General features: G+C 39.4%; 1 protein-coding gene across 2 annotated transcripts in view; it reads right to left on the bottom strand.

The window, feature by feature from the left end:
* NRDE2 (NRDE-2, necessary for RNA interference, domain containing) overlaps positions 1 to 17,625 on the bottom strand; it is a 30,107-nt gene extending 12,482 nt beyond the window's left edge. Inside the window, exons 1-8 of one of the 2 annotated variants that reach the window (XM_081341220.1) lie at positions 17,484 to 17,625; positions 13,193 to 13,292; positions 12,237 to 12,443; positions 9,893 to 10,039; positions 7,658 to 8,120; positions 6,080 to 6,485; positions 3,448 to 3,581; positions 727 to 850 (exon numbers count right to left, since the gene is read on the bottom strand). In XM_081341220.1, the coding sequence (XP_081197346.1) occupies positions 727 to 850; positions 3,448 to 3,581; positions 6,080 to 6,485; positions 7,658 to 8,120; positions 9,893 to 10,039; positions 12,237 to 12,443; positions 13,193 to 13,292; positions 17,484 to 17,556 (1,654 nt within the window). In that variant the 5' untranslated portion in view covers positions 17,557 to 17,625. The remainder of the gene's footprint in view (positions 1 to 726; positions 851 to 3,447; positions 3,582 to 6,079; positions 6,486 to 7,657; positions 8,121 to 9,892; positions 10,040 to 12,236; positions 12,444 to 13,192; positions 13,293 to 17,483) is intronic. The other variant, XM_081341221.1, reaches the window with a different exon arrangement.
* Between the last annotated feature and the right edge of the window lie 8,953 nt (positions 17,626 to 26,578).

The raw sequence follows: 26,578 nt of genomic DNA, 5'->3' as shown, positions 1-26,578 counted from the left end.
TTTCGAACTGCTAGGTTGGCAGAAGCTGGGACGAGTAACAGGCGCTCACTCTGTTATGCGGCACTCGGGATTCGACCCGCCAAACTGCCGACCTTCTGATCGACAAGCTCAGCGTCCTAACCCACTGAGCCACCGCTGAGTCACTACATGTTCGTATATCTGTTATTCACAAGCTGAATAAATGTTACTACTAAAAGTGTTTAAATTGTACCAGAACCTTTATGTTCACTTTAATAATCTAAGGCCTTCTGCCTGTCCAAAGCAATTTATATAACCCAATCCTCACTAAAATCAGAAGGACACTAAAAAACAAAGAAATGCGGGCAACCCTTTTGTTTTTCAAATCATCCTTTGGGACTGAAAAACTTCTTTCTTCTTAGGCTCAACAAGATGATTGCAGACTGCAAGCTATTTTTCAGCTCAGCCTAACTTAACTAATGCCTTTGGAAATATTAAAGTACAACTCCCATTTTTCTTCAGTAAGCCAGACAGTATCTGTACTGGCTGATGTGAAATGGATTTATAATTCATTAAATCCAGAAAGCAAAGAACTGGAGAACACTGTTCTAACTTGCAGACATAATGAACCATATCAGCGTGACTAAGGCAGTGTAGACATTTCATAAATTATCTATTTTTTTGGGGGGGGGAAACCAGAACCAACAGAGGAGTGTGACTTTATAACGTGCCCTAGCAACTCTCAAATCTGAAATGCAAAATATTTACCAGGTGGATTGATGACCACCCAGCCACCCTTCTCTTGTTGATGCATCCAGGCCTTCCAACCTTTAGCTCCTTTTTCTCCAATTCGAGGCTCTCCGCTGTCCCAAAAAGGTTCAAAGAATTCCCTCTGGAATTGGGGAAAGATGAATAAATACACGAAATTATAATCAAATACTTTAAGCAAGATTCCAAAATTCATCAATCACTTTAAAATGTTCTTATAATATCTCCCATTAAATATTCCATTAAATGGCTGGGATTTTTAATATAAATTTTTAGAACAAGTTATTAAAAAAAGTTAGGAAAAATGTCTTCTAAAGATGATTAATGCTGCCACATATGTTCCTATTACTTTTTTTTTTAAAAAAAGCTTGTTTTTTTCAAAACTGCACGATCCATATATACAACTATATAACCTTAAACAATTGATTAATTTCATTAAAATTGGATGAATGTTAAATTAATATTTATTTGATTAATATCTACACATATATTTTTTTCTTGCTAGCATTTTCCCCGTTAAGTACAGAGTCTGCTTCCCCCCCCCCTTTTTTTTTGTTACCCAAGCCTAACTTGCCCCAAGTTACTCAACTGGCTATCATGCCTAAGGTCACACTAGAATTCACAGTCTCCTGGTTTCTAGTCTGGTGCCTTAATCACTGAACCAAACTGGTTCTCAGCAATTTATAATGATGTAAATATAAATAATAGGACCCAGATTGTTGGGGGCAATTAAGCTGACTTTGTAATAATGCCGCTTGGGGTGTGTGTGAAAGCCCTAATAAGCAGGCATATACATAGAATGAAGGCTACTGCTAAGCTTGTAAGCCGCCCTGAGTCTTCGGAGAAGGGTGGGATATAAATGGAATTAAAATAAAAATTAAAAATTAAAAAGGACAGGTCACACAAACAATAGAATAATAAAGGTAGGAAATAACACATAAACAAACAAACCAACAAACACCTTATCTAACTTAAGGACGACTACTGATCTTGGACTCAAGAATTGTTAGGCAATTTGGCCAAGGCTGGAGTAATGGAAAGAGAATGACAGTACAGCATCCTTCTTCAAAGAATTCTATGGACCAAGACCGGGTTACTTTAAAGACTAATGGCTTCTCTATCAGTCTTTTCCAATTTAGGTGCCTTCCATAAAGAATTCACCAGCCAGCAATGCATTTCATCTCAGTTGTTGGCAGAAATGAAAATGATGAAAGCTCTTTATTTTGAAGTAAGTGTAATACTAGCCAATTTTTTTTTACACAAAGCAGGTTTTAACCAGAGCTGAGGGGGGAGGGGAGGATAGAAAAGGACAATGCTAAACAACAACAAAAAAAGCAGATTTGTAAGACGATTCAAACATCAAATTTAACGTGCAAATAACATTCTAGCTGTGAGGCTACTTAAAAGTCATCCAGTACATCCAGCTAAACCATAAAGAGTGTTACATAACTAGAGCAATGAGCCATATACCTGTACTCCAAAATTACTCCTGCTTTTCATCCACTGTTCAGCCCTGAGAAAGGAACCAGAACTTGGTAGCACTCATATTCTGAATTAAAGCAATCAAATGTGTCTTTATGTCTGTACTGGGATTCCTGATAAATTTATAATAATACGGGCTTATAGGGTTAAACCAACCATTGATCCTGGAAAGTTTTAATAAACGAATAGCTTGCCATTTCTAGATGTAAAGATAAATCGTGGTGTGGCAAAAAAAGCAGATGCTTCCGATCCTCATCCTTTGTGGATGGCAAACCCCAGCCTTGTTACATAACAGTAAACAACTGCTTAGTTGTTCAACAAGCCAAGCTAATGAGTTTATGGCTAAGATAAGATACAGACTTGGGACATCTCAGCTCATCATTATTTATACGTACTCTTCACATAAAAGAAACATTTCTGTTCCAAGACATAAATAGAAATTTGTATTAACTGTGTTATCCACACTGGTATTCTGGTTAGAAGCCACTTTAAGATTTGAATCAATTCCTAATTGAAAAATGATTTTAGAATTGCTTAGCTTATATAATCTTCAATCTTTCAGTTCTGAGTTACCATGACAATAAAGCACTGGTAATCACTAAAAACCAATACAGAAACCAAAGGATTAATACAGTTAAAGTCATACATCTTTGTGATATTTCTTTTTTGGTCTTTATTTCATTGTTCTAGGTTGGTGATGAGAATATGCCAATCACTAATATATTTGAAACTCAGCCTCGTTGGCATTTAAACTATAAATAACAAAGCAACCCTAAAATGCCTAAAAGATAACTGCAAAATTGCATTCACTTATTTATGCTATTTATTGCTAAGCAAAGTCTCCATCCTGCAAGATGGTGAGGTGCAGATTCTAATTCCTTCCCAGATCCATGAGCTATAGGGCATGACCCATTTGCAAGGTGCAAGTCTATTTGGTCTAGGCTTCTCAGGTTGCAGAAATACTGAGCAAAGCAATTCATGATCGTCCACGGCACACAGTCTAAATTATTTTCAACATTAACATGTTTTCTAGTTCAAGGAGCAAATCGGGGCTAATTAAGGAAGATCCAGCAAGATCAGTAGTTTACTATATAAATCATGCATTCCTATGTATATGTTCAGGGAACAAAGAAAACATAGAGCAAAGCTGAGTTCATACATTTGCCAGGTTATTAGCTTGTTTTAAGTATGTTAGCTGGGGAAGGAGAAATTGGAAGGAATGAAGAGGCTAGTTTTTACCTGTCCTCTTGTTGGCAAGTCCTTGACATTATCTGGTTTGAAAAAGGTAAAGTCAAGCAGGGCTTGGAATAGGGACACAGCTTTTTCTGAATGACCAGCCTGCCTAAGGAAATGGCACTGTTGAAGAAAAATGGCTTGGGAGAAAAAGAAACAACGGTTCATGTAACAGCTGTTCAGATACAGATGACAATTTCCTTTTTTGTTATTTATTGCCACATCTCTATTAGCAAGTCCCAGAGTCTGAATTAACAACCGCATTAAAAAATGAAGACATGTAACCACTAATATTTTTTTTAAAAAAAGAAATCAAGGTTGCCAAACAGGATTAAGCATTGTTTTCTTTCAGTTCAAACTTAAATGCTTCCAAGATTTCACAAAACTGTAAACAGAAGTAACTTTTTTGAGAATTAGAAGTCAAATTCAGGAATGCAACCAGGGATATTTTGGAATGCAGTCGGTATACAGCCAACTGCACATTGTGCACATTTTCTATTTTATTTTATTTTATTTTTAATTAAAAATCTTGTCCCTTGAAAACATAAAAAACTTTTATGTCTGATACATCAGAAACGGAGAAACAAAAATGGCTGAATTAAAACTTAGGAACAGAAGAAGCTACCTCCTTCCCTATCGGGCGATTTCGGTAACTCATTCCAAGTTATAGCTACTCATCCTAGGTCCCAAAGATAAAAGTTGTTTCAGTCAGATGACACACAATGAGTGGGATTGTGCTCGAGGCTATGTGCATGCGAGCCAAACGCCAAGTCACGGAGTTACTGAGACAGCGAGTCTCGTCTTCTGACCATAAAGCCAAGTAGGCGCATTTGGATCAACTCAGTAGTGACTGCACCTAAACAACTTTCTGAAGCATCCAACTTCCACTGTGTTCCTTTCTGACAGGTAGTCACTATGACAGGCAATGAGAGAAAGAACCACTAAGTGGAGAAGCTTTCACTTTAACTTTCTTCATCATCCCCTGTTCAAAGCCTCTCATTTAAAGGCTGATGTATTTTCTTAACAAGATTGAAAACAAAACACGATATGGTTATAAGTGACCGTCAACGGCTCGATGTTCTGAATCAATAAATGAGACCGTCAGGTGAGATCTACTCATTAAAAAAAAAGGCACCCTCATTATTGGACCTATGGACCTATGGAACCGCTTGCCGGTTGAGCTCCGGACAGCCCCCGACCTTCGCTCCTTCCGGCGCGATCTCAAAACCTTCCTTTTAGAACAAGCTGGCCTGGCCTGATGGGATGGGGTTGGGTTTTATAAATCGGTTTTAACTTTTTATGTGTACTAATTTATTTACGGGCATTGCTGTTTAATTACTTTTTATTTTTTGTATCCTGTTTTTTATTATGTATTGCCCTGTTCACCGCCCTGAGTCCTTCGGGAGAAGGGCAGTATACAAATTAAATAAATAAATAAATAAATAAATAAATTCTGGCACCCAATAGCATTTTTTCTAACACTTGCCCATCTGGGAATGTCTACCAACTTTAATACTGTGTCAAAATCAATTTACTCCAGACCTGGCCAATACTGTTGAGATTGAGCCCAATATATTTCTCAAAAAGAAATCAAAGTTCACAGAAGAAAGGATTCAGTTGGGTACCTGAAAGTATTTTTAAATACTGCTGCTAACCTAACAACAAGCTCATCTTTCAACTGTGTTCACTGATATCAAAAATAGCCAGCCCAGCTTCCCTTGATCTGAGGCCTCCAGGAACTATTACACCATAATTCTTGTCAACTCCAGCTAGTGCAGCACTGGGAATACTGAGGGCGATTGGAACTGTAGTCCAACACTCGAGTCCAAGGTCAACAAACTCCAACAGAGGGGCCCCTGGCTTCTAGTGGGTCCTTTTTTTATACATATATGCACAACCTTTCCCAGCATAGCATCTTCCATGCATGAAGTACGAATTCCCACAACTATTAACCGGCTTGGCAAATAGCAATGCTGTGAAGAGATGATGAATCTTACAGCCCAACTGCCAAACTGGAAGGCTAGAACAAAGGAAGAGTCTGCAGGATTCAGGGGGACAACTCTTTCGGCTGAGCAGGCAGGCTTATTTAAGGATTTCTGCCAAGGGCAAGATCATTATTAGTGATCCCATAATACAGAAGAAACTGTCACGTATTAAAGTCTCTCTGAAGAGATTACTTGTGATCTGTGTTGAAAAAGCAATCGCAGGGGACTTTTAGATCAAAAGGACAATTTGGCTATGATTGAAAACATGTTTTTATTTATGTTTTTTTTTCACATTTACCCCACCACCCCTCATATTGGAAAATGTGTTTTTGATTTGAGTCATCAGCTTCATAAATGAAGTTTCTGTCAGCTGCAGCACTGTCTACAAAAACAACTTGATTTGTAAAGGAACACAAAACAAGAAAAAAAAAGAAAAGAGGAAACTGGACCCCCAAAACAGCCAATGAGAATCAACCATGATCTATGCAAACCAAAAACTGAGATGAGATCTGATCATCACCACCTCCACCATCATCATCACCATTATCATCCTGCCTCATAAGCAAACACAAGTCCCCAAAGATCAAAACATGTCATGACCGGAGAGGGGATTGGTCTTTTAAAAGGCCAAAGAAGCTCAAATGCCCTCTTACCTAGCATGGCTTCCTCTGTCCCTGGCAGTGCAGGATGGGATAGCATACTGCCATCATACACGGCTGATAACGTGCTCAGGCATTTTCCGTAACAGCCATGTGTTTTGGAGACAGTAAAGGTGCTGAACTGACTTTGGCAGAATAAGAGGTATTTCTGCCAGAGGGCTGGGTTGTTTGGGTGCAAGAAAATCAATTTTTGCCATTCCTTCACCACAGCAGATGGCTCCCAGAATTCTATGCAAAGTTTTAGCCGTGCTAGTTTCAGGTCCACTTCATTTGGGTTGTTTTCTATTGCTCTTTCCAAAATGGCCAGCTTCTTCTCCAGTATTAGCTTGGATGATTTCTTTCTCGTTTCCCGTTCTCCCTCACTGATGGCATAACAACTAGGATGTCTCATGAGCTCATCCTTAAAAATAAAAAGAACAAAAAAAGAGAATATAAGGTATTTGAAGTAAAGCTGACATGGAATTGAACATCCTTCGGCAAAACCCACAGCCAATCCAACTGCTAAGTTTTGAACTGGGTACTGGAGGAAGTGAAATCAACAGCCAAGGCACATCGCTAAGCGATGTGGTTCTTAAACATGTCAGGCTTAGCCACACATCACTTAGCGACAACAATCCTGGCAGTCCCAGTTGCTATCATAAAACCAAGACGAGTGGGTTGTTAAGTAGGAAGCGGTGGGCGTCTCAGGTAAGGAGCAGGGGGGTGCTGCAGAGTGTGTTTCAGGGGGATGGGAGAGGCCCACTGCAGGAGTGAGCAGAGGAAAGCCGGGGGACAGATAGCCTGGTCTGTGGTGACATGAGGGCAGGAAGGCTGAGGATGGACAGTATGGAAACCGTGAGTGCAGGATGGCTGGGAGGTCTTTACCAGAATGACTTGCAACTTTCCCTGCCGCTTCTCCATTGACTCTATTACTGGAAAGCTGTCAGGGAAGGTCACAAATGGTAATCATGTGACTGTGGCACATTGTAACCATCATAAGCGCAAGCATCTGAATCGCAAACATGTGATTAGGGCAGGGGTAGGCAACCTTGGCTCTTTTATGACTCGTGGACTTCAACTCCCAGAATTCCTGAGCCAGCATGGCTCAGCTTGGAAACCTCTCCCTTTCCCCTCAGCATGGCTGGCTCAGGAATTCTGGGAGTTGAAGTCCATGAGTCATAAAAGAGCCAAGGTTGCCTACCCCTGGACTAGGGGATGCTGTGATGGGTGGAACTTTGAGGGCCAGTCCTAAGTATCCCCTGGCTCAGCACCATCACCACTCATCAACAACTCATTGCTGAGTGATTGGCAAGTAACAAACACCCGTACCCTCTTGTTTTCACAGAAGATACAAGAGTGGCGAAGCAATGCAGGAACCGGTAGAAAACGGCACTGACAGCATACTAAGCACCTGTCAGTTTCTGAGACCTGGCCTTCTAAATATACAATGCAACTCCTCAACATTAGGGGGGAAATGGGCATTTAATTAAAATACGTGGAGAATATTCCAGAATCCAATCTGCTCCTCTCAAATAATGGCCTTTGGTCATAGTTTTCCATTGCAACTTTAAATGTTAACACGTACATGCCTACCTGAAAAGAAACCAAATCCATCCATGCGTTGACGTCCCTGGGATTCTCTCTGACTCTGCAGTTATACTCCTCCACTTTTGCCATTAGGGGAGAGTCTACATTCTGGGGGTTCTCTTGAGGCTCTTGCTTATTTGGTAAGCCATGTTGAGCCGGGGGCCCTTTTCCTTGTAGCCACAGTGTGGTCGGCAGATCATAAACCCCAAGAGGGTTTACCCAGCTTGTAGAAGGAGCCTCTGCTGGATCTAGTTGCAAAATTGGTATCCAGGAGGCTGAGCCAGATGAGGAATCTTGATTTTTACTGCTGACACGAAGACCTTCCTCATTCAGGAGCTTCCGGCCACCTTTTGTGAAGTAGCGTTCCAGTCGCTTATAGGAAGAGGGTTTTTTTGCTGCTGAGCTCTCCCAAATAATACGTTGCTCCTTAGGTGGAAGGCCAAGGCAGAAGTTGCTTCGTCTCTTATACCTTTAAAAGTAATAGTTAAAACTGACTATTCCCGAGGCAGTCTTTGGAGAAAAGCCTCTCTCAGGCCCTGATCATCGTAGCTTTAAGATTTTATTCATGAATGTTTCCTCCCATAAACTCTCTGAGCCTTCCCCAGAAACTACTGACCTCTAAGACATTAGACAGGCAGCATAATCAAACCATGAAGTGGGAAAGCAACTCCCACAAATTCAGCACTGGTCCTCCAATGGCAAATGTAAGCAGGATTACCACCTCAAAAACCACAACCTGAGGGTTAATCATCAGTAGGCAGCTCCTTAATTTCTGCAATTATCTTGGCTCCCTTATTAAAATGAATTTATCAATTATTTCAATTTGTGCCTTGCCTTCCCTACTTAGAGGCAGGAACTATCATAATGAACTTTAAATAAGTTCATTATGCATGGAAAGCACTGAAAGTACAAAAAGCAAGGCAATATACACGAGCTGTTTTTAACATAGTGCAGAATAAAGGCATATTTTGAAACTAAAAAAAATATTTTTAAAAAAGTTACAAATGGATACTAGAACTATCTATAAACTGATCAATCTCGTCAGGCATAAGACAAGACATTGAGATTTAATTGAGTTCAATCCTATATTTGCTTATATCTAAGGGATAGAATTTTGCCAAACTAAAGTTAAAACTTTTTTAACCTACCGGATATATCTGAGAGATACTTGGGATGGCTACTCAGACCCACTTACCCCCTTCCAGCTCTCTTAATTCATGCCTCTTTTTGGGAAAACCCTGTGTTGCCAAAACTATCCTCTATTGCTCCTACAGGTGTACATTCCACTACACTGCCAAGTTTATTGCCTGGTCACAAACTGGAAGTCTTGATTACCAAAACTTTCAGGGCAATTTTCCTAGCTTATCCTGTTGTCCACTGTTCATCTTCCCACTATTAAAAAGCAGGAATCCTACTCTACTGCATATTAGGTGGGGGCGGGAGAACAGGACTAGGCTAGGCTAGAAAGTTGCAAAAGAATATACTGCTGAACAATCAATGACAGAGGATTCCCAGATGCAAAACTGACACCCTCCAATGTGAAACTTGGGCAAGTCAACTGTTTTGCTAGCATTGCCAGGTGCAAGATCATTCGACTGTTGGCTCTGCAGAGTCGGAACTTATTAAATTAGAATTAAAACAGGACTCAGGTGGTGATTAGTAAATGAACTCACTGGGCGGAATTATGGCACTAGAGAGCAAATGTCTTTTCCTGTGACAACAGGCTTCAAAACATTTTTAGGACGTATAAATCTGGAAAGATTCTCAGGGGATTCTATTATGTGCAAGATGAGTTGCCTATTAAAAAAAAAGATGAACTTTTTATATCAATCCTTTTTAAAACATCCACATGCTCAGCAGCTTAGCTTTGAATTTTAAGTCAGCAGTCAGTTAAATATCAATACCAACCAGGACAACGCAGCTAAACTGCATTACGGTCAAGTACCCAATTGTGACTACACAGCAAAACTCCCAAATCCTAACTTCCCCCCTCACTTCCAGATCATGGAGCAGCTTTGTTTCACAAAATTGAGCAAGGCACACAGGCTGCTGTTTGTTCTCACATCTAGCCAAAATAAGGGAGGGAGGGACTAAAGGAAGAGAATATCGCTGAGCTTTTTACAAATTGCATACAAGAAGATGCCCAAAGTTCTCCCTGAACCACAGATCATTAGTATTCATAAATTTATTTTTTACTCTCAATAATATTGTCTAAACCGTTACTGCTACCAGATTGATTACCTTGCAATGTTGCCTCGATATAATGACTTATATTGCCAATTTGCAGGGTCTGGCTTCTTATCTGTTCTGAATCCTTCTGCTGTCAAACCCTGAACGTCATCAAGCCAAGTAGAGGGATAAGGCACATTTGTGTTTTGTTCTTCTAAGCTGCAAAAATAAATTTAAAATGAGGGAAGGGGAAAATAAGCATAGGTAGTCCTTGACTTATAACCATTCGTTTAATGACCGTTCAAAATTACAATGGCACGGAAAAAAGTGACATGACCATTTTTCACCCTTACGACCCTTGCAGCATCCCCATGATCCCATGATCAAAATTCAGGACCCTTTGCAACTAGCATGTATTTTTGTTTAATGCAGTGTCCCGGGGTCTTGTGATCACATTTTGTGTTCTTCTGACATGCAAAAGTCAATGGGGAAACTAGATTCACTTAACAACCGTGCTACTAACTTAACAACTGCAGTAATTCACTTAACAACTGTGGCAAGAAAGGTTGTAAAATGGGGCAAAACTCACTTAACAATGGACTTGTCTAGTAACAGAGGTTTGGGGGCTCAATTGTGGTCGTAAGTCGAGGACTACCTCTAGTACAAATCAAATAAGATCTAAAACAAAAATTTAAGCAGTTTACTTTAAACGAACTAAAATTGAGGCTTCCTCTTAAACCCGCAAAACCTATGAAAAAAGAGAAAGAAAAGCCAAACTACTGAATGAAGTGAAAATTTTACACATCATGTGATCAGTAGGATTTATCGCTATCTACTCAGAAATAAGCCACATCAGCTTCAGCCACAAGTAAATAGAGGTAGGATCCTGAACCAATTCATTCGATATGTAAAGTATTTTTTTTTACTACTTCTGTATTTCCTCTTTTAGAATTAGCTGGATTTGCATTGAGGTGCTGCAAACATAATTACCCTCCCTCTGCTGTTATTTAAAACAGTATTGGGACATAGCATTTTAAGGCACTGTGCTTTATTTATGAGTTATTATATATCTAGAGCCATCAGTATATATTATTTTTTGAGGGGGAAAGCATCTGAACTGCAGAAGGACAATATGTACCACAGCACCTTTTTTGTGAGATTTTGTAAATAATCAGTCACTAACAAGAGCTAAGTAATACAAGAGACATTTCAATGTAGTATTACAAAAGGATCACAAAGCTTAAAAACAAAAATATTAACGTGGATTAACCTTGATATCTACACTTCTTTAACATGTGAATAAAATGACTGATGGAAAGCTAGTATTTGCTTTCTTTTGAAATCTTTCCCAGTATTGTGCCGAAAGCTACGGTATTTGAAAATATTCAAAGAGTACATTTACAGGAAAAGGGTTTGAAAAGAAAGGCAGGTTAAAGATCATCCAAATTACTGAAGTTCTAAAATGAGTGCTAAATTAATACAAAAAGGAGCCCAAAATTATCTGCTCAGAAACTTGGCCCACTCCAGCTCATATTAATCTGAACAGTTTGCAAAGGAATTTAAGACACGCTAATAGACACTTGCATATATTTCTGGTGAGCAAAAGAAGATAAAACTGTTTCTTAGAATTCCAACCTGGAATTCAGATTCTTAAAGTGATAAGCGCCAGGTTCTAATATTTAGTTCTATTGCTTGTGGCAATGGAGAATTTTTGCCCGATATGAATAACCACAAAAATGTGAATAACCCAAAATTGTTATTCACAGGATATAACTTATAACAGTGCCTCATTCCAAAAGCTGAATGAATGATTAACTAACATTAGTCAAATTACAGCTTCTCAAAAATTTACAGCCAATTACTCACTGATTTCAGTGGTACAAAGACTGGCTGCCAGTTATTCTAAACATTAATAATACATCATATACTTATTTTAAATGGCTATCACTACAGCTTGATCTTGACCGTCAAGCCAGTTTATAAACAATGTATTGTGTCTATTTGTTATCCGTATCACAGTGTCAGTGAGAGAGGAGGAGAAGAACCTCAAAGCCCCACATTTTGAACAGAGGACAGATATTGCTAGCATCTCCAAACATTGAAAAGAATGTGCTGACCCCATTTAAACCTGCATTCTTTCTTTCCCATTCGAGTAATTCCAAACTCCAACAGGACTTGTATGTCCACATAAAAGTATTATGGATTAGAGCAAACATGTCAAACTCACGTCACGTGACGTCGCGCAATGTATCGGGACGGTTTTGCCATTGCCGGCAATGGGGTGGGCACGGCTTCTGCATGAATTATCTTATTCTCATAGCTGAACTCTTTGTCAGTAATATTACTAATCAGAAAAAGGAAGAAGTGATTGGATCTATAAGAAGTGTAAGTTCAGAAATGAAATGTACTTACGTACTTCAATTCTGTTCCTCTTTTTTCATTATTTTTATCATCTCTCGCATCCTCAGGTTCAGACCCACTAGTGGTCCATTCTTTTCTTCTTTTCTTTTTATTTTTCTTGTGGTCTCGTTGCTTTTTCTTTTTCTTTCTTTTTTTAGATGACACTTGGAAACTTTTGTTGGCTTCCCTTTCTTCTGGGAGTTCAAAACTGGTGGCTGTATTGCTTATAAAACAGATAAAAATCACATTATCAATGATCTTCCTATATCTGTTGGAAAATAGAAAGATCTAGAAGGTATGCTACAAAATGTATTTTTAAATGAAAGATGAAATCTAAGGATGGCACAGATTATACAGCACACGTTAAAGTTTTATTTTTTCAAACACAACACTTAAATATGAAAATTTAGGCTGCAATTATAAAGTTCATAGCTAGTTTACATATGACATTTTTCTTCCAAAGCGATAAAATCATGTATTTGCCTATCTTTGCCAAACAGGTATGTTCTCGTTTGAGGGACCTGAAATCCAATTATCCCAACCACCAACTTCTAAAATGTCTCACCTCTGGAACACAGATATACAGTCTTTCTATCAGAAAAATGAAATTAAAAGGTAATTTTAAGAATGAAAAAAAATCAATCTGAGCAGCAGTGACAAATGATCGTACTGTTCCATCTTCACCAAAGAACCAGAACTTATCATCTTATTTAAAAGAAGGAAGGAATTTTAAACAATAGTCTTTGTGATTTAGTGTGCATAAATACAGAATGCTATAGCAACTATATAAGCATGGGCACCCTCAGGCTCTTGCCACTTTCATCATCTGTCACACTCCTGCTTTTCTCAGACTGGCCCACATGATGTGCAACCCGCCCCTTCCCGGCAGATGCTGCTGAAAGGTAAAACTGCCCATATTTTTTCTGTTTTAAAAGTACATTATGAAGAACAACACTAAAGGTATTATACTACCTTTGGAGCGGAGTAGCACAGTCTGTAATTTCTAAAACATTTTGGTGCAATCTCAGTGCATCTTCATTGCAGAAGCTTTGATTTGTCAACCAGTTCAAATCTGTAGATTCAGAAGAAAGACAGATTGTTAATACAACAATAAAACTGCCATTGTTTTTTTTTACAGTTATGGATGAATCTTTTTATTTTCCTTTGCCTCCTAGATAAATGCTAATTTGTTTCGATTGATAGCTTATTGATAGCTACAAGATTGATAGCTTATTGATGGCTACAATTTACCAAAAGTAGGCAGCAATTCTAGATATATTTTTCAGCCTGCAAAAAGATGATGTCCACTCAGGTGCATTCATGAATCCAGCGGGTGTGGCTGCCATATCTGGACAACCAAAAGAGAGCCCCCTTGTTGCCCCCTGACAACCACCTGGGTTTGCACAGGTCAGATACAGTAAAGAAGTCCAAAATCTGTAGAGAAAAGTTGATGCTGCTCAGTACAGTACTGCTGCTTGCTTATGACACGCATCTACCTGCAAATCCCTTGCACTCTCGATGCCAATATGCTTGGCCTGTGTTACTGAGACCTGGCTGGGCAAGAGCTACTAGGACATCTTCCTGCTTGGTCACCAGGGATTTCTTAAGGGAACGTGTAGGATGAGCCGGAACCTTGTCCTTCCGGGCTCCTTCATGCAGCTGAGATGGGGAGATGCTTTCCTGAATCTGTAAAACGTTATTGCCCCATTGGGAGAGGAAATCTTTAAACCATCACGGATCCACTGTTAGACCCCTTGCAATTTGCCTACCGAGCAAATAGATCAGCAGATGACGCTGTTAATATGGCTTTGCACTACTTCCTACAACATCTTGAATTTCCAAAGACCTATGCAAGGCTCCTCTTTGTAGACTTCATCTCGGCATTTAATACCTTCATTCCAGATATTCTTCTAAACTAAATCATCTAGCTGTGCCTGACCACACTTGTAAGTGGATCATAAGCTTTCTAACAGACAGGAAGCAGCAGTGAAGCTAGGCAAAATCACATCAGATACCTGTACAATTAAGAACAGACCCCCCCTCCCCAGGGCTATGTGCTTTCTCCACTTCTCTTCTCTCTATAAACCAATGACTGCATCTCAAAAGATCCCTCTGTTAAAAGTACTGACGTTTGCAGATGATACAACACTGATTGGTCTCACGATGAATCTGCATACAGATGGGAGGTTCAACAACTAGCCTTGTGGTGTGGCCTGAACAAACTTGAACTAAACACTGTAGAAATGATAGATTTTAGCAGAAACCCTCCTATACTACCACGTCTTACTATACTAACTAGACAACACAGTATCAACAGTAGAAACCTTCAAATTTCTAAGTTCTATAATATCTCAAGACTTAAAATAGACACCTAACATCAACAAAGTCATCAAAAAACCACAACAAAGAATGTTCCTTCTGCGCCAACTCAGAAAGCTCAGACTGCCCAAGGACCTGCTGATACAGTTCTTCAGAGGAATTATTGAGTCTGTTATCTGCATCTCTATAACTGTCTGGTTTGGCACTGCAACCAAACAAGATAGACACAGACTTCAGCAGGTAATTAGAACTGTAGAAAAGACAATTGCTACCAACCTGCCTTCCATTGAGGACCTGTATACTGCATGAACCAAAAAGAGGGCTGTGAAACTATCTACAGACCTCTCACATCCTGTTTCAACTTCTACCCTCAAAATACGATGTATATTGCACACCAGAACAAATAAGACACAAGGACAGTTTTTCCCCCATGCCATCACTCTGCTAAACAATTCCCACAACACTGTCAAACTATTTAGTAAGGCTGTATTACTATTATTTTTGTCATCTTTCCTATTATCTATCTCCTTATCTCCTTATGAATATAACTTTGTTGCTTGTATCTTATGATATTGTTTTATTTAGTATCCTACTATGATTTGTGTTGATTGCTTATTTACTATTCTATGACTATCACTAAGTGTTGTATCTTATGATTTATGATGATTGTATTTTTACAATGACTATGATCATGATTTATCACTTATTGCTTTTATGTACACTAACAGCTTATGCACCGGAGACAAATTCCTTGTGTGTCCAATCACACTTGGCCAATAAACAAAGTTATAACTGGTAGCCAGCATGGAAAAGGGCTGATCTGGTTTCCATCTTCAAGAAAGGGAAAAAAACAGACCCAGGAAACTGTAGACCAATCAGAGTAAGATTAATACCTGGGAAGATCTTGGAAAAGATAATCAAAAACATAGTTGATCTGCGAACAACTATAAGCAAACAAAGTTATAACCAGTAGCCAACACAAGTATGTCAAAAACAGATCATGCCAAACCAATCTTATTTCATTCTTTGATAAAGTGACTAAATTAGTAGACCAGTGAAATGCTGTGGACATAGTATACTTAGACTACAGTAAGGCACTTGACAAAGTAGACCACAACCTGCTGCTTAGTAAGCTATAAAAAGGTGGGTTAGACAACAACACCATCAGATGGATCTGTAGCTGGCTGACAAACTGTATTCAGCGAGTAGTCCTCAATGGTACTACATGCACATGGAGAAAAGTAAGCAGTGGGTACAAGACTCCGTCTTAGACCCAGTACCCTTCAATATCAATGACTTAGATGAAGGAATAGAAGGGGAACTCATCAAATTTGCAGATGACACCAAACTGGCAGAAGTAGCCAACACCCCAGAAGACAAGGTCAGAATTCAAAAAGAACGTGATAAACTTGAACAATGGGCTGTATCCAACAAAATGAGTTTTAATGTGGAGAAAAGCAAAGTTTCACATTTAGGCAGGAAAAATCAAAGATATAAGTACAGATTAGATGTCACCTGACTCAAAAACAGTTACTGTGAGAGAGACCTTGGAGTGCTAGTGGACAACCACTTGACTATGAGCCAGCAATGTGCAGCAGCAGCCAAAAAAGGTAGTACAATCCTGGGTTGTATAAACAGAGGCATACAATCAAGATCAAGCAAAGTATTAGTACCACTTTATAAAACCCTAGTGAGACCACACCTGCAGCCAATTTTGGTCACCATACTACAAAAAAGATGTTGAAACCTTGGAAAAAGTTCAGAGAAGAGCAACTAAGGTGATGAAAGGCCTGGAAACTAAAACATATGAAGAACGGCTGCAGGACTTGAGTTTCACTAGTCTAAAGAAAAGAAGAAACAGGGGCGACATGACAGCAGTATTCCAATATTGAGAGGCTGCCACAAAGAAGAGGAGGTCAAATTATTCTCCAAAGCACCAGAGGGCAGGACAAGAAACAATGGTTGGAAACTGATCAAAGAGAGAAACAACCTGAAACTAAGGAGAAAGTTCCTAACAGTGAGGACAACTAACCTGTGGAACAGCTTGCCTTCAGAAATCGTGGGCGCTCCTTCACTGGAGGTTTTTAAGAAGAGACTGGACAGTCACTTGTCTGAGATGATATAGATTCTCCTGCTTGAGTGGGGGGCTGGACTAGAAGACCTCCCAAGGTCCCTTCCAGCTCTATTCTTTTCTAATAAAGAATCTTATTCCTATTCTATTCTGGAAGCAGCAGTGCACCCACTTCTCAAAAAAGACCTCTCTGAATCCAAAAGTATGTGGAAATTGGCCATCTGGATTTTTTCAGAATTCTCATCGTGTGACCCTTTTATAAGACTAACCACAAGTCTATGGAATTTCTGTTTAGCCAGATCTCTTTTGTCACCTTAGTAGGGCAAGCAAGAGTATCTCCCCCGTTTACGGTCAGCTTGTTAACAGGTCCAGTAATTGTAACTTTGGGCTGATGCAGCAGCAAGGCCTTACAATATGTCAATATGCTATACTGTCAATGAATGGTTTCAGAACTTTTTTGCATACCCCAAGGCAGGGGTAGGCAACCTCGGCTCTTTTATGACTCACGGACTTCAACTCCCAGAATTCCTGAGCCAGCTTGGCTGGCTCAGGAATTCTGGGAGTTGAAGTCCGTGAGTCATAAAAGAGCCGAGGTTGCCTACCCCTGCCCCAAGGCATATATATTAGAGAGCTCCAGAAGCGTTGGGACTACAACTCCCAGAAATCCCGGCCAGGGTAGCGTGGACTGCCTCAGCGGGGAGGAATTCTGGGAGTTGTAGTTCCATCCATTTGGCAGACCTAGGCTCGGAGAACGCTGCAAAGGGCATCCGTAGAAACGAACGTCCGAAAGGAAAACCAAAATACGGTTTCAACAAAGAGGGCCTTCTTAGTCCGCTTGTTACTGAGGCACATAAACAAGAGCAACGTCATTACCTCTTTTCGAGCCTTCGCTTGCTTCTACGTCTCCGTCATTAGCAGCGTCGGCAAAAGCAGGAAAAAGAGCCATCACGGCAGGCCGAGAAAACCCCAAGACCGATGACTTCCGTTGCCGCCTTCAGCAATTGGGTAAGGAAGGCGGCAAGACGGCGCGAGCCCTTGTCCTGAGCATGCTGGGAAATGTAGTTTCGCTGAGCGGAGAGGTCAAAATGGCGCTGTTCGATTCATGAGCGAGAAGATTCTTCGTGTTCCCACCATGCAATGTGGGTTTAAAACAGATTCTAAAACTACTGATCAGGAAATTCATGTTTTCCGATTATTGGATGGAACCTCATTTTCTTAACTGAATGGAAATCGGTACATATTTAAGCAAAACATCTTAACTTTTGAGTACGAAAAAAGGTTGGACGTTACCAGGGTTGCAAAACTCTATAGACAACTAAAAACTTTCACTTTATCCTTTTGCTGTAATTTGTAATTGCTTTGTGTGTGTTGAAGGACACGGACTTATCAAAAAGATATTGTTGAATAAATTTTGGGGGTTTTCTTTTAAAGGAAAGGTAACATTAAATTTCTTGAATTTTTAAACAATCTCAAACGAAAGTGTACATTATATTTGCATTCGGTAAGAGGAGACTTTAACAGATTAGAAGATGGCATCTGGCTGAAATATTTTGAGAGAATGAGTTTCTATATAAAATATGCTCGTGAAGGTGTTCCTTTTAGAGTGTTAATAATTTATACTGTAGTGTGATAACAAATGACTCTGAGGTGTTGAGAAAATGGAAAATGATCAGCCAGAATCAACACCTTTCTTTTAAAACTAAAATACATACTTTTTTTTTTACCAAAAGAGTTTAGAACAACAAAGCTGATTTAGGTCAGGCCTTTATAATTTCCGGTGATTTTTCTATTTGCCATTCAGTCAGTGCATTAATATTTCTATTGGACATAAATTAAGCAGCTGTGGGCTTCCTTAACTTTGGATAGATTTTAAAAAAGGAGGCTACATTATACAAATACAGAATCCAGAATCTGCTGCTGCTCCTTTCCCTTGTTTTAGAAATTGGTCTTTTTATAAAACAAACTATTCAGACTCCCTGTGTGTATTTTATTATGGGTAATACCATGATTAAAGGTAAAAGGGACGCAGTGGCTCAGTGGGTTAGGACGCTGAGCTTGTCGATCAGAAGGTCGGTAGTTTGGCAGGTCGAATCCCGAATGCCACGTAACAGAGTGAGCGCCTGTTACTCGTCCCAGCTTCTGCCAACCTAGCAGTTCGAAAGCATGTAAAAATGTAAGTAGAAAAATAGGGACCACTACGGTGAGAAGGTAACAGCGTTCTGTGTGCCTTTGGCATCTAGTCATGCTGGCCACATGACCACGGAGACGTCCTCGGACAAGCACTGGCTCTTCAGCTTTGAAACAGATGAGCACTGGCCCCTAGAGTTGGAAACGACTAGCACGCATGTGCGGGGGAACCTTTACCTTTTACGATGATTAAATGAGCTCTGCTTCTGATATCTACCATTCTAAGCCACTTCTTCACTTTCCCTAAGGATAGTCAGCCTGAAAATTATTTTTGCTGGTGAACAACATGTTTAAATTACCAGGTGTATGAGCCTGAATTTTCTAACACAGTGCATAATATACAAATTGCTCTATTCTCTGTATGTTAGATATAATGGTAGTAGTAAATCTGACTGTACTTACACAATGCAATGGGAAACTACACAATCAAATGTGAACTATAGAACCAAGCACTGGACACAGATCAGAAAAATGGCCATGAAAGATGTAAACTGCTGGGCTGTGCATACCAACTGATGAGGGATGTGCTTTGCCCATCATCTGTCTCATTAAAAAAAAGTTAGGAGGTAGCCAGGCACATAAGATAGCAGATGTTCATTTTATTAATTTTGCTTATGAATCTATTATCCTTTTCCACAAAATGATATAAATGTATTTAGGGTCAGAGCAGCAGAAGCAATCCCCCCTTTTTTTCTAGTGATAATGGTGCCATAATTAAAGGGATTTAAAAATGAGAAACAATATGCTTAGGATTTTTTTTTATCACTGATGAAAAGTAGGTGTTTTGGTTTGGTTATAAAACATGGATTGGCAAGGAAAGGGGAGAATTATGTTAATTGGGTATTTCACAATTGAAATAATACACATGATTATGTAAAGAGAGCCTAGTGAAGCTATTAACTCAAGGTCTCAAAATTTGGTGGTTTTTCCAGCACTACTAGATTTCATAAATTACTTCATTTGCAAAATACTAATCTCTTTTTTGGCATATTTCAGATTTTGTCTTTAATGTAAAAGTGTAAACTTTTTTCACAATTCCATTCTTGTTTTGTTCTATTTAACATTGACAGTGCCCTCTACTTCACTCTGAAAGTTTAATTTGCTTTTCGTTTGTTTTCTACCCAAATGCAGTATTTTCTTTTTATACGGCATGTAATTCATGGCATAGCTAATCCCCTCTCACCTCCAAAATAGATTTGAACTTTAATTTTGTTTCAGATTCTAAGTTATTTTTTTCCTCCATTCCCTTTGTAAACTTGCAATAGATTAATCAATTCCCAAGTATTCAGTTATATATAGCTTATTATACATGCATAGCCATAAAGCTATTACTTTGAAAGCTAAATAATGTTATAGAGAAAGAAATTGTAGGAAATAAAGTCATATAGGAGGGAGAGAGGAAGAAATATAACTAAATATAGTTTATATGCACAAACCATCCTGGTTTCCACTACATCCACAAACATCATAAGATTTAACTGTTAGTTTGGCAAAGGAGATGATTGCCTCAAGATTGCAGACACTGGAGCTTTGGGAGTTTCTCACCAGCCCACAGATTAGCATTATCTGTTTACCATCAGAAAACAGCTGTTGACCCTTCCCAGATCAACTGGTTCTCAAGAAAATTTTGTAACCTGCGTGTCAGACATTGTGGATGTTTGAGCACTCATACATTTCTGCTTCCTGCCTTTCAACTATGCAATTGATGCAGTCCTCAAGGTTTGGAAGGGAGCCCATGCATTTACTGCAATCACTATATTGCTGAGTTCATTTTTTAAAAAACTGCAATGCTGTATGACACTTGACTAAATCTCCTTATCAGCTGTTTCCAAATACATACAGTTTTAGAGTAATAATAATCTTAAAAGCATTTTACGCATATTGGTGTAATTCAGGTTTATGACAAACTGTCTCAAACTATAAGAATAAAACTCTTATCCTGCTCTGATCAGTAACACCAAAATCTAGAGATATGTTTTCCACTTCAAAAAATAGGGAATTGGGGTCAGTCTTTAGTAGCCGTAGAATAATGCAAGAAATAACCGTTTATATCTGTTTTGTCATCTCATCCCTTAATAAGAAACTTGCTTGCTTAGCTTGTCCTTTGCTCAGTTTATGGATTCCTTTCCCTCTTTTTCTTTTGTGGGCAAATTTCATGAGTAAATAGCAATAGCACTTACTTATAACCCATCCCATAGTGTTTTACAGCACTCTGGGTGGTTTACAGTATCAGCACATTGCCCCCAACAATCTGGGTCTTCATTTTACCGACCTCAGAAGGATGGAAGGCTGAGTCAATCTTCTAGACATGCAGATCACCTCTTAATTGTCTCTTCAGCTTAGGAAGACTAGCCACTTAGAACGTCTCATCACAGCTTTCATCTTTATTGCTTTTCTTTTGGCATTTTCTGGTCTGTCAACAGGCCTCTTCAAAAAGGACATTTGTGACTTATACCTGCTATTATGATTTAATACATTTCATAACGCTTGTCCCTTCAGTCATTGATAAGCCCTCTCCACACAACAGCATGTTAATACCAGTAAAAGCTATGGGCATTTGATCTTTGTTTATAGCAGTGTTTTTCAACCTCCGCTGCTTTAAGATGTGAGGATTTCAACTCCCAGAATTCCCCAGCCAGCCTCTTTAAAAGGTAAAGGTTCCCCCGTACATGCGTGCTAGTCGTTTCAGACTCTAGGGGCCAGTGCTCATCTCCGTTTCAAAGCCAAAGAGCTAGTGCTTGTCCGAGGACGCCTCCGTGGTCATGTGGCCGGCATGACTAGACACCAAAGGTGCACGGAACGCTGTTACCTTCCCACCGTAGTGGTCCCTATTTTTCTACTTGCATTTTTACCTGCTTTCAAACTGCTAGGTTGGCAGAAGCTGGGACGAGTAACAGGCGCTCACTCTGCTACGCAGCACTCGAGATTCGACCTGCCAAACTGCCGACCTGATCGACAAGCTCAGCGTCCTAACCCACTGAGCCAGCCTCTTTACCTCTCTTAAAAACACTGTTGTTGCTCCAGCTATTCTCCCTTGAAGGAAACTTCTGGAGGTAGGTAGAGGGGGCTCCAGACCAGTCATGATTCCTGGAAGGAAGACAGCAATATTTATACGTGCTTAATAAATAGCCTGCTTCTTCTCAAAATATGTGCAAACACCCCAGTTTTGGAAGTGTCACACCCAATTTTCCTTGAAAAGGAATGTTAAAAAAGATGGGAAAAGGGCAGAAAGGAGCAATACTTCTAGCCTTTAAAACATCTAGCAAATTAGGAATGCTGTGCATGTGTGCAACTTTTATGCTGGATTCAAACTTAAGCCCTCCAGAGGATTACTTTCAAATTCTTTGAAAGGCAGTCATACTGCCTGTGCCTGCTCTCACAGTTCTTCCTGCCTAATGAGCATGCCTAAAATGCTTGGATATCTTTGCACCTCAGTTCTTCAAAGGATAAGTAATCTGAGGGTTGCTCAGGCTTTTGATTCTTTGCAGAGTGATCACAAAAGACTATGTTTTTCTTGTAATATGGCCGAGGGTATGTGGAATTCTATAAATATGTATCTATAGTATATCTAGGGGACGTGGTGGCTCAGTGGGTTAGGACGCTGAGCTTGTCGATCAGAAGGTCGGCAGTTTGGCGGGTTGAATCCCGAGTGCCGCGTAACAGAGTGAGTGCCTGTTACTCGTCCCAGCTTCTGCCAACCTAGCAATTCGAAAGCACGTAAAAATGTAAGTAGAAAAATAGGGACCACTACTGTGGGAAGGTAACAGCGTTCCGTGCGCCTTTGGTGTCTAGTCATGCCGGCCACATGACCACGGAGACGTCCTCGGACAAGCGCTGGCTCTTTGGCTTTGAAATGGAGATGAGCACCGGCCCCTAGAGTTGGAAACGACTAGCACGCATGTGCGGTGGAACCTTTATAGTATATCTATGGGAGATAGCTATAAAGCTGTTAAAATAAAGCTGTTTGTCACAGAAATGGTAAGCCAGTAGTGTGCTGCAGCTGCCAAAAAAGGCAATGCAATCCTAGGCTGCATTAACAGAGGGATAGAATCAAGATCATGTGAAGTTTTAGTATCGCTTTATAATGCCTTGGTAAGACCACACTTGGAATATTTCATCCAGTTTTGGTCACCATGATATAGGAAAGATGTTGAGACTCTAGAACAGGGGTGTCAAACTCAATTTCATTGAGGGCCGCATCAGCATTGCGGTTGCCCTCAGGGGGGCGGGTGGGTATGGCCAGGGAGGGCGTGGCCTACTGGGTGGGCGTGGCTAGAGTGCGTACGGCCTACTGGGTGGGCGTGGCCAGCTCTACATCGTTCGCATCAAGGGTGCCTATGGGGGCCTGGGCAGGAGTGGGACAGATCTGAGGGTCTCTGGCAGAAGGGGGGTCTCTGGGCCAGGGCCATGGCAGTGGGGCCATTCCCTCACTGTTTCCAGGATGGCTCCGCGGGCCACATGAAACCACTTTGCGGGCCGGATCCGGCCCCCGGGCCTTGTGTTTGACATGTCTGCTCTAGAAAGAGTACAGAGAAGAGCAACAAATAGTTGCAGGGATTGGGTATGTTTAGTAAAATGAAGAGAAAGACTAAGTGTCACATGATAGCAGCCTTCCAATATCTAATGGGCTGCACAAAGAAGAGGGGCTCAACCTATTCTCCGAGCACCTGAAGGTAGAATAAGAAGCAATGGATGGAAACTAATCAAGGAGAGAACCAACGTAGAAAATAAGGAGAAATTTTACAACAATTAATCAGTGGAATGGCTTGCCTTCAGAAGTTGTGGGTGCTCCATCACCGGAGGTTTTTAAAAAGAGATTAGTCTGAAATGCTTTAGGGTCCTGCCTGAGCAGCGGTTTGGCATAGAAGAACTCCAAGGTCACTTCCAACTTTCTTATTCTATTAAATGCAAAAAAGAAAAATTCCTGCAAGGGACTGAGATAATAAAATTACTGTTCTTTCCAATAAAAGAAAATATGTGTAGCTCAGGGTTGAAATGAGGGGTCATTGGTGCTTTCTGAGCACGGTTGTCTTCTTGCAGATATTTCATTACCCAAACTGGGTAAAATTACTGGGGTTTTTTTTAATCAGCCAACCATTGTAAATACAATTTATAAAAATTTATTATAGGACAAATGCTTCCTATTTTATTAATCCTTTTTGCCCAATCCAATGACTAGGGTGAGGAGACTGGGTGGAAATGTTCACTTCATTACTATCCTGGAAAGTTAAATTGGATAGCATATATTAGAAACGTTAAATTAACAACGCCCCCCCCAAAAAAAACCCCATAAAAGGCTGCACTATTGAAAGTTTATATTCTCCATCAGAATGTCTTCAGTTTTGCTTTCTCAGTGTCTGCATTTTTTGTTTTGCTTGATTAGTTAAAGATGATTATGTACAGCAGAGAGGATACCAAAAGGGTCAGAAAGCAAGATGCTACTGTAGTTATATTAATTAAGTCTCCTGCAGATTAAGCTTGAAGCAAGGTGACTTTACAAAGGCATATTGATCTCTGCCAGAGAGCAGCTTCTTCACTGTTTTTGTTTTAAACCTCCAAGTATTCTTTGCTCAGTTATGCACCCAGCTATGAAATGGTTGGTATAAAATGCTTGCTCATGGAGCAAGAAAATACACTGCTTTATTGCTTTTTTCCCCTCATTGCTTTTTTCCTTATTGGCATTGATCATTATTACTTGGTTTTGAGACCTCTATTTATTATTTGCCTCCTGTATCCATTTCATTTAATTATAGAATAGTTTTCAATATGGCTATATGAATTTCTATTACCATACTGCCCTTCATGTATTTGTAGGAGTTTATTCATATCCATTCTTTACCAGCTGCACAGATTTTTTTTAATAATTTCAATATATGGTCTTAGTATTTTTTCCACTCCTACTTGTATTGATGGGGGACTGACCCCTTTCCCTCTTTATCCTAATCTGTTACCTCTTGTCTTGACTTGTATTACCTGCCTGGTGAATTGTTCCATTATTTACTGGGTGGTTTCCAGATTGTTTTAAGCATTTTTCTTCAGAGTTTGTTGAAGAAAACTTCTCTGGATCCCTCTTTATATTCAAGATACTGGTGTGTATCCATGATTCCTTTTTTAAAAAAATCTGAAGTCCTTGATACCATTACTCTTATAAAATTGATTCCTCATTTATCTTCTTGTGACCTTCTAATCTACATCAATCTGGTCTGTAGCAGGCCATTCAGTTGAGACAGTACTATTTCTAATCCTGAATGATATTTTGGAAACCAAATCTCAACACTTTTTATAGTTGCTGTTGTTTTAAACGATGATGCTTTTGATATATTTGACCATCGAATATTGATTAGATTTTTAGACCAACATAATCTTCTCATGATGTATAGCTTACAGAAATAAAACATTCACAATACTGTACAACTAAATTTACTGAGATAGTAAAACCATTAAAAAGCATTATCATTCATTTAAAATGAAACATCCCAGTGATAATTTGTAATTCCAATGGGACTGTGTTGGTGAATTAACCACAAACCTGCAGAACAGCTTCAGAAAGCTAGTGCAGTAGGGCAAGCACTCCCCACGAGGGAAAGGAGAAAAACTATGTTCAGTAGCCACCTCAACTTTTTGGGCCCTCCCCAGAGGATGGTCTTTTAGGTATCATTGAGTTTGAAGTTGGTTTGTTCAAGTATTTCTTTCCTTCCCACTATCTGATTAGTAAGTTAGTACAGATTTTTTTAAAAAAAAAATCCACCTCATTCAGTTTGGAGTTGTTAGAGTAATATCTGTTTTGTAGGGATATATATACAGGGAGCTGTTAAAATGCATTAACTGTAGTGGTTTGTGTTTCTGGTAAATATATACTGCTCAAAAAAAATAAAGGGAACACTTAAACAACACAATGTACTGTATTTAATAGTAGGATGTCTTATCTTGTGTTCCCTTTATCTTTTTTGAGCAGTATATTTTCAGTTGCTCTGATTGATAAATTGTGAAGTATTTTTATTGGAATTTTTTTGTAATCATGTTACCATGTCTAACAAAATAAGTTATCTTCATCTTCATAATCAGCATGAATGGAGATAGCAATGGAGCTAGACTTCTTAATTCTACTTTCCATGATGAGTATGGTGTCCTCCATCTTTCCTGTAAACCTTGAAGTGTGAAGGGGAGCTAAGAATTAAGGATCAGAAATGAGTTATATTATGTTTTAGAGTAACTCAAAACACACTTAAAATATTCATTGCAATGACACTTGCCACCCCAACATCAGAGCAGGAGGAAAAATACAAGTAGCCTTTCCTTTTTGAGAAGCAGGCAAGAATGGCCTCTGCCATTGCATGAGCCTTTTGAGGCCCTTGAAAATCCAGCATTACTCTATGGGCAGCTCCACCAGTTACAAAGATCAGAAGAGTTAAGGTTGTTAAGGTTATCTCTAAGAATCCATATACTTGAGGTTATTCCTATGTATATACTTTAAAAGGCTCTCTTGAAGAATCCTATCTCCAGTCTTACAAGAAATTCTATCCAATGTCATATAAATGCATTTTATTTTTACCAAACATTGTTTATAAAGACAGCTGATACAGGATGGTTGACATATCAATCTACTTGTCAAAGACAGACATGTCAAATATAAATTCAAGTCTGGCAAGAATCTTCCTATATATACAATATATACTACGTTATTCAAGTCAGCTTTGAATAACTAGAGCAGTGTTTCTTGACCTTGGCAACTTTAAAGATGTGCGGACTTCAATTCCCAAAATTCTGCAGCCAGCATTCTG

The sequence above is a fragment of the Vipera berus genome, assembly GCF_964194415.1.
Source record: "Vipera berus genome assembly, chromosome: 1".
In the NCBI taxonomy this organism is placed as follows: Eukaryota; Metazoa; Chordata; class Lepidosauria; order Squamata; family Viperidae; genus Vipera; species Vipera berus.
The sequence above is the reverse complement of the archived record's forward strand: the minus strand, read 5'-3'. Positions and strand labels throughout refer to the sequence as shown.